At 42.3% G+C, this 9,041-nt stretch overlaps 1 protein-coding gene across 1 annotated transcript; it reads left to right on the top strand.

Moving 5' to 3' along the window:
• Positions 1 to 5,158: 5,158 nt before the first annotated feature.
• On the top strand, positions 5,159 to 8,970 carry LOC129352261 (ras-related C3 botulinum toxin substrate 1-like). Its single transcript, XM_055021159.1, has 6 exons — positions 5,159 to 5,212; positions 6,230 to 6,298; positions 6,413 to 6,530; positions 7,191 to 7,253; positions 7,831 to 7,990; positions 8,535 to 8,970. The coding sequence occupies exons 1-6, from the start codon at positions 5,178 to 5,180 to the stop codon at positions 8,663 to 8,665; spliced, it is 576 nt and encodes a 191-aa protein (XP_054877134.1). The 5' UTR covers positions 5,159 to 5,177; the 3' UTR covers positions 8,666 to 8,970.
• Positions 8,971 to 9,041: the final 71 nt, after the last annotated feature.

The raw sequence follows: 9,041 nt of genomic DNA, 5'->3' as shown, positions 1-9,041 counted from the left end.
GGCTTTGGTTTTTAATGACTCATTTTTTAACACCAGTGAGAAGTTGTTTACATTCATGTCAGATGGTAAGAGAACACATGGCGGCACCATTACTCCATCTGGGAGAGAGGGCTGCTCAGGAGGCTCAACCACCAACACATCCTGCTCCCAGGACTCTTTTGTAATGACTTTACAGGCAGCCAGGGTTGAACCACCAGGGGGAATCTTAAGAGGTCCAGGACCCATCCATTTTATGTGTCCAACATTATCATTCAGTTGGCCGGAGGGGTGTTTCTGTTTAAAGGTCTTTGGTGTGCTGACGGCAACTCGCCATGACTGAGCCAATCCCTGGCAATCAGGGTCATCTGCAGTCTTGGGCTGATGATGAAAACGACAGGCATTCGTTCCCATGATTACTGGAGCCTGATCTGGACCCTTAGGGTCGGGGCAGACCAGGGCTAACACTGTCGTGGGTTCCCTGTGAAAACCATCCTCCAAGAACTCAACATTCATAGCTATATAGCCCTTGTACGGATAGCAGGATTCACTGAGTCCCCAAAGGGCCAAGCTGGAAATGGGATGGAGAGGTAAGTGAGACAAATGGTCTGTGTACCAGCTTTCAAATATTATGGTAACACTAGAACCACTGTCCATCAGGGCATTGGTTGGTTGACCCTCAATGATTACTTTACTGATGGAGGCCTCTCCTACTAGTCCCTTAGGGATGTCTGTAGCATGTTGGGCATCTACTGCATTCCTTTTGACCGAGCAGTTAGTCCTTGAAGTCTCTTTTTCCTGTTTGTTTGTGTCATTATTTTTTCTTCTTAGAGAACGAATCAGTTTCTGAATGACTTTGCCCTTATCTTCGGGGGCTGTACAATGAGTAGACACATGTCCTCCTTCCCCACATCTATAACAGAAGAAATCCTCTTCGTCCTGGTTGACGTGAGTTGTTCTTTGGCTACTAAAGCGAGGAGGAGCTTTAGTCACTTTATTAGCTTTGTTGTCTGGCCTCCATCTTGCATTTTTAGTCTGAGGAGGATTTGTGTGGGTCACAGTCATCATATTGAGGTGATGTTGCACATCCTCAACTTGTTTTCTTAGAGTTTGCACTTCATCATTTTCTCTGGGTTTCTTTTCATCTGTGTGGAATACTTTTTGAACTTTCGAAGTGGCTTTTAACTGACCAGTTGTGAGTTCAGACACTTGGGACTGCAGCATTTTGACTTTAGCCTCCAGCTCCTGAACTTCAGATTCTGACTTAATTTCATCTTCCACCCTCACCTGCCTGACCACTGGTCTAGCTGAGGGAGCAACAGTTTTCTTCCTCGCTGATTGTTGAAATTCTTCTTCTCTGATTTCATTCAACAGTGTCAGGAAAGGAGGAGGATTATGCTTTCTCTCTTTTAGCCGTAACTGTAGTAGCAGTATTTCAGACTCTGTGGCTCCACGAAGGAGCTGGTCCACACGAACACTATCTCTCAGATTGGGAGTTATCCCTCCTCGTTGAACAACTTTGGTTAACTTTTGCTCCACTCTCCGTAAAAAATCTGAGAGTCTTTCACCTTCACTTTGGCGTAAGGCTCTGAAGGAGAAGTAGAGATCCTCTGGACTCTCTGGTGATCCAAACGCTCTTTCTAGAGCTTCAATATATTCCTCTGGGGATGCATCTGGATCATTAGCTCTCACGGCTTGTGCAATTTCCAGAGCAGGGCCTCTCAAGCTTTCCACAATCCTTTTCCGTTTCTCTCGAATTGAACATTCACTCTCATCCACCATTAACTGTGCTTGCTCCATCCATGTATCCAAACTCTCTTCTCCTGGAGGAGTGGGACTTATGCCAGAATATGCACGGAGACGCCTGAAGACATTACTTTCTTGAGCAGGCCTCATTGTCTTTGCTAGCAGATCACCAACTGCTCTTATGATTGACTCTGCGGAGTTTCCTGGCATAGGATCTGATGACAGCATTTCTGGTGTAGCTGCTTCTTCAGCGGAGGTGGAACTATCTTGTGAGAGAGGATCAGATTGTCTCTTTTCCGTGTTGACATTTTCTTCATCTGTCGGCCCATGCAATGTCCACAGTTCACCTCCTTCAATAGATGGCACATCCAGAGGTATAGTTTTTGTGTTTACTCTTTCACTACACTCACATAAAACCATCAATGACTGTAATTGAGGGTTAAACATTCGTCCTCTGACCCTAACTCGTCCTAGGGCTTTGATAGTCATCAAAGTTTCCTCAATGTGCTCAACTGTGGTCTGGATGGGCACCTGCTTCACTACAATTGCACGGGATGCATCTAAGCCCTCCCCTGTACACCAGTTTTCTAACAATGACATTCTGTAGTTAATGATTAACTCACTTATTTCTGCTTTGGAAAGTCCTAATTAATTCTGACTTTTTCCCCGTTTGTTTATTCCAACTAATTGTTCAGCTTAACCAAGATAGCAATGTGGGTCAGACACTAACGTCAAAAACGGATTAACTAAATAAACCTTGGGGTCTAGCTTTCACTATGAGAATCTATCCCAGCGGTGCCTCCATTTATGTAGCGCTTTCTGGTATCTAGGCTAGATTTAGCGCTCTGGGTTCTAATTATTTAATGTTACACCCCATGAAACGGGTTTCACTACATTTCCCATGAAACCCCAGGTACTGTTTTGTCATTCAACTTAGTTTAACTGCCTATGTCTGACCCATAAATGATGAGACTTTATTCAGGTAAAGTATTTATTTACCAAACTTCAGAACAAAAATAAAGTAAACCACATGTGAAAATATACCCTCACACTGAATATGGTCACCAGCAGACCTTATGTCTGGCAAAGGGAATATAATTCAAACAACACCTTTTGGTGATTGTTAACCATCAAATAACTAAAAATATCAAAACAAATAACAACCACCTGGTTTATAAATAGGGACTTTCCCTTCCTTTTAAATGTTCGCGTAGTCCCAAACTACCTTATGTTGAACAGTCCCGAACACATTAGAGTCCTTTAGTTTGAACACCAAAAACATAAAACAATTGACAGTCTTTAATGAGTGGGCCCACCAAAAATAAAACAAATTAAAGCCGGCAAAATAGTCTATAAACCCCCGTTGCAGGCCTGATACTGAAGACACTCACTCTTGGTCCTCAATTCACGGTGACGGGTGTACATAGTTCCTGACGGCTCATCTCACCAGACCTCCGTCTGTTAATCCGCGCCTTTTGGGTAGAGGCGGAGGAAACCGCAGCCAACTCCAACACAGCAGGCCCGACGCAGGTGTAGTGGGTCTCGACAGCTCCGATGCAGACCTCCGCATCCAGCTCACCGCTCGCTTCTTCCTTGGTCCGTCAGCTGTCCCTTGGTGCTAGTCCACAGCCAAGTTGGGGCACTTTGTAGCCGGTATTCCACCGAAACGGCTCACAAAAGTTCCAGCTAACTCCACCGAGAACCCGCGTCGTCTCTCCCCTTCTCTTGTTCTGCTCTCCTCTCCCGCGGTACTCTCTTTTGTCCCGCCCCCCAGTCAATCAGAACTCAGGAAAAGTGCAATCACCCAATAGTAACTGACCTTAGGCAGAACAACAAAACACACAGCATTCTAGTGTGTCACACCTCGTGTTGAGCTGTACTTTACATACAAACTATACAATAATTGTTCGTTCTTAAAGTAACAGAACACAATATTTTAATACTTTTTACTTCAACTGTTTTTTCTTTTTAATGAACTCTTGCTCATTTCAAACTCCTACTAAAAGACTTTGACATTGTTATATCTTACTTTAAGATATTAAGTTTGTTATTTTTCAAAACAACAATATTTCTGGGAACCCAGGGGGTTACACAAGCACAAACAAATCCAAAAGCAAATGAATAAATAAAAAGTTCAGTCAGAAACATATTAAAGTGCAAGCACATATCCATTGTCTTAATGGCGTTTCTATTTTTTGAATATCGGAGATATCTAATATATTGTTTGAATTCCTCTTTAAAGGCTGAAAAGCAAAGTTTCTGATTTGAGAATTTAGACTCATAATTTTGATATTTGTTGGTCTAGACCTGGCAGAGTCAGAACAGAAGTTACAGAAGATTTCAAAAGCATTAAATCACCAGACGGGATGGTCTTAAATTCCTTAGGTTTTATGGGGAGACCAAACTTTTCTAGAAGTTCAGAATGTGTTGTGGATCTGGAGGTCTGGAGGTGCACCTTCAGTTTTCTCCTCCAGGGGGCGTCGTGAAGTTGAGGAGGGCGTGATGGTTGCTCCTCCTGCACACCTGTGGCCACTTACTTCATCGGGAGGAGTACTTCTGGAGGATCACGCTGACACTCCAGTGCCAGAGTGTTTGCTCGCCTATGGTAGAACCTGTGCTAAGCTAACCTCAGACCAACCAGATCGTTTCCTAACGTTTTCCTGTCATTCGTCTTCAGGTCCTGTCTCCGTGTGCTCCTGGCAGTCTGTTCCACCTGGATTCCTTGTTGGCCAGGAGATCCATCGAGACCGTGTGGCTTGATCCTCCGTGTGACTCCTGAACCCAGTCTCACCTGTCCGCCCTCCTACGACCCCGCTGCCAGTCCTTTTCCCGACAACCTCCGCTCCACAACATACCTGCTTCCTTATTACTCCACTCTTTGCACCAGCAAGTAGGATCAAGACCACAGATAATTACTCCTCTCCTCACCCTGTACTCACCTCCATGTTCCTTTCCAGGAGAACCTCCCCTTGATCCAGTTCCCGTTTCCCTCCTGAGTGTCCACTTTGGGATCTCTACTGTTATTTCAGTCACATTTTGTTATTGTAATAAGTTTCACTGTAATAAATTTCATCTGTCTCCCGAGTGTGTTCTGCACATGTGGGTTTCCCGAGCTAAACAAATCATGACAGAATGAGACATTAAGACACCATCGGGACTAAAGAGCTGTTGAACCAACATGATTCAATGTTCAAACCAATTTTCCAAGAATAAAGGTTTATGTTTGTACAGAATGTCTCCATCGTTCCAAATATGATATCGAAGGGGCGAAAAATTGTGCTTCTAAATAAGAGAGCAGGAAAGATGCATTTGTTTGTGGAAATTAGAAGAGTGCTGCGTTCATGGACCGGCCAACGGTCGGACTCAATGTTATTCTCCACTGATTGATACGCACTTTGTGATTGCATAGTAAACTCCTCTTTTTCTACAGGAAATTGGCGTCATACCTTTGCACAATGCAGGCGGTAAAGTGTGTGCTGCTGGGGGACGGGTAAGTCAATGTAACGTTTTCTTCCAAATTAAACTATATTACCTTATATTTTGCCTACATCAGTGGGAACAAAAGTAAGTGTAAGAGTTTGGGTTAATGTAGAATCACCAGGTGGCTGAAGGTCCAACAAGCCAGCAGGGTTTGTTGTCAGGATACTAGAGATGACACTCTGTACTTTTGAGTAACTGGAGCTGTTTGGTTCCCTTTTTTTATTTTATTGAGCGCTAAAAACTGTAAATGGCTTAAGAACATATATTTGCCATCAGTTCCATCTCATTTAAATGTTGTAGAAGACTCCCAGAAATTCCCAGCATCACTGCACTGGAGATGCTGCTAAAGATTTAGAAGCCTAAGAGACGTTGGCTGTTTACTCTGAACACAGTTACAGGAACTGAAAATATCTTAGCCTGCTCCAGCAAGCCTCTGGTCCAATGTGACATATAGTGACACAATTATTAGTATCAAAAAACTTTTATAAAAGTTGGATTTCAGGTGACATTATGTCCCTGTACAAGTGAATTTGATTTACAGGGATGTCTCAACAATAGTAAGTAGGTGTGTTTTAATGTATCTTTTTGGTGTAACAATAATGTATTTGGACCAAAAGTTATGAAAAACGCCATACCAGCTTGTTGTACATCATAGTACATATGGAATAACCAAGGCTCTCCAACAGTGGTACAGTACTGGCATTCCTCTGGTTATCTCAAGTGGAACTCCACTGCAATTTTGGTGTCAGTAAATGGAAATCTCATAACTGGGACTCAAACAAAAGAAAGTGCTGCATTAAAGCAACCTGAGTTGAACTGAAGTGGACGAAAGTGACCCAAGAACAAGAGCTAGTGGCAACGTATTTAAAAGATGGAACTGGGAGAAAGTGTCAAAGCTAACTCAGCCACGCTTAAACAAATGGTGGTGTGTGTTATTTCGTCCTGCATCAGCAAACATATTGATCAAAATCAATGATTCTGAATGATTAGCCGTCCCTGAAAATGTATCCCTCATTGATCCTCTCAGGGCCGTGGGTAAATCAGCCATGATCATCACCTACACCGCCGGCTTCCCTAAGGAGTGGACCCCGTCAGTGTGAGTCACACACAGCAAAACTTTAGGAGATCTTTTGGTCAGAGTAGCTGCCATGATATGACTGAAGATGAAACGACAGTCATCCGTTTTGAGAGTGAATGTTTCCACCTGCAGGATGGAGAATTATAAGGTCAGTGTGACGGTGGATGGGCACCAGGTGAGCCTGGATGTGTGGGACCACAGCGGATTATCGGACTATGACCGGTTAAGACGCCTGTCCTTCCCACAGACGGTGCGTTTTCCACAGAGACCCACAGCAGCTAGCCACTCTTAGCACAAACACCACTTCAAAATGGTGCTGCAGCAGACGTTGTGTTTTCTCAAGTGCCATCGTTAATATGATCAAAAGGCATCAAATATGTTGGTTTATGTCCCATTAGTTATGGTGGGTTTTCAGTACTGATTTAAAGGAACTCTACGCTCTGGTTGGTTTCGTTTCTGGAAGTTTGAAGCAGAGTTGCATTGTGGGGTTTTTTTGTGTTTGTTTGTTTTTCTGTGAAGGGTGTCAGAGTAACAGCAGCCTAACATTCATGTATGGGACGTTTTTTAGATTTTAAATGTGAGAAACTGAAGGTATCCATCATTTACCTGCACCTGCACAGTTTTACTCTACTGTGTGTTGATCTATCACAATGATCTGCAATGGAAACATAATTCATTTTATTTATATTTGCATGTCAAGACAAACAAATTCAATTCATGAATAAATATCGGCAGTTCAGTCAAACCATGCAGGAAGACTCGAAACGTTTTCCTAGTTTTGCACCCACAGCTGATTCCTTCGTACCTGTGGATCACTTGTGTTGTTGCCAACATCTGATGTGAATCAACCGTGTGGATATTTGTTTGTTGTCCATGGAATTTTGACTTTGGTTGTTTTTCCATCTTGTAGGATGTGCTCCTGCTTTGCTTTTCCGTCACCAGTCCATCGTCTTTTGAAAATGTGCGGAGCAAGGTGACTGTACTCACGAAGCCGTCCTTCACGCATAACATGATGAAGACATTGAGCCAGGGGTCTGCGACCTTCACAAACCATTTGGACCCTTCTGTCCAGCCAAACAGAACACATTCAGAGCTGCAAATCAAAAACCAAGTTTTGAAAAAACAACTTCCTTTTTTTTTTTTTTTTTTTAAATATTTACGATAGGGAATTTGTCATATATATAAGTACATATAAAATAAAACAACAAAAACCCCAATTTTATTTCTATTTTTTGATTTTGCAACAAGTGAAAATGTGAAAACCTCTTGCAAAGAAAGGATGGGTAGATTTTCTTTTACCAGATGTTGATATATTTAAGTAAAACAGACCAAAACAATATAACTGTTGCTTTCAGAGCTATTTTAAATCTTCATAATCATGACTTAGTTCTTTTATCATGTTTAGCTGAAGTTTTAAACAGCCGCTGAGGCTCCAGAGCTGCAAGTCGCACAACCCCTGGATTAAACCGAAGTACCCTACTAAAAATGTACAGTGTAGATAAAAACTCAAAGTGGTTTGGATGCAAATCATCTCCATGCTCCTGCTGCAGTGGACCGAAGAGGTCAGAGATCACTGCCCCGCGGTGCCAGTCATCCTGGTGGGCACCATGTTGGACCTCAGAGACGATAAAGACAGGATAGAAAAGCTGGAAAAGGAGAATCGCTGTCCCGTCACCTACGATCAGGGCCTGGCCATGGCTGAAGAAATAGGTAGGTATCTGAAACCTGGAGCTGTTGGTATGTTTAATTTAGTGCTGTGTGACACAAAAAAGGAAAAAATAACACAGAAAAAACATTAAACATGTCAAATTAACTTGTATTGTTTTTTTTTTTTTTTTTGCTTTCTGTGTCAGCTACACTGAACACAGTCTTGTTGCCATAGCAGCTGACAACAACTGAAAAACCATGTACCACACAAAGAACATTTTATGTTTGCAGGCTTGATGTTTATTTTGCGATTATTAATAATTGGTCTCTGTGGTAGATTAGCCACAGCTGCTATTAGCTAAATGAACACAGCGGTGTAATTTAAGAAGCTTCTCTACTGGTGATGTCATGGTGGTTGTGTGGTTTATTAGCTGAACACTGAACTGAGCAGCAAGTTTAGGTTGCTAAAGTCAAGCTGAAGAAAAAAAGAGCTGAAAAGTTTGGTTTTTTTTCCTCCAATCCCTTGCATCCGTTTCCTTAAACCTGTTGAATAATACTGAATCATTCTGCTTGTGTTCACCGTCTCCCCGTCTTCTTCTGAAACCAGGTGCGGTGACATACCTGGAGTGTTCGGCTCTGACTGAGCAGGGCCTGCAGGCAGTGATCCAGGAAGCCGCCAGGGTGGGCCTGGCCGCCAAACCCGTTAAAACACCGAAGCAAAGCTGCAGCCTGTCATGATGCATACGATGCCGTTTACATGTTCACGGTTTTAAAAACAGGCATGTTGTGGCTGAGGCCAGCAGAGTGGATGAATGAGACAATCACTGAAGTGAAGCAGAGAGAAATTTACACCACCTGTGCTTCATATTTACCAGATTCTTTTATTCTTTGCTATTCTACAGTTACTTTTTATGAAATGAAAGTGTAAAGCAATACTAGGCAGACAGAGTATTAGGGCTACATTGATTTTATATATATATAAAATAAAAATCAAATCAAGTTGTAGCATTACAAGAAAAAAGTCTGAATTTTGACTTTTTGTTATTGCATCACAAGAATAAAATCAAAGTATTACCGTAAAATTTTTAATATTATGAGATTACAGTCAATTTTA

Source organism: Poeciliopsis prolifica, unplaced genomic scaffold (genome assembly GCF_027474105.1).
Source record: "Poeciliopsis prolifica strain line A6 unplaced genomic scaffold, Auburn_PproV2 SCAFFOLD074, whole genome shotgun sequence".
Lineage (NCBI taxonomy): Eukaryota > Metazoa > Chordata > Actinopteri > Cyprinodontiformes > Poeciliidae > Poeciliopsis > Poeciliopsis prolifica.
This window is presented reverse-complemented; position numbering and strand designations above follow the sequence as displayed.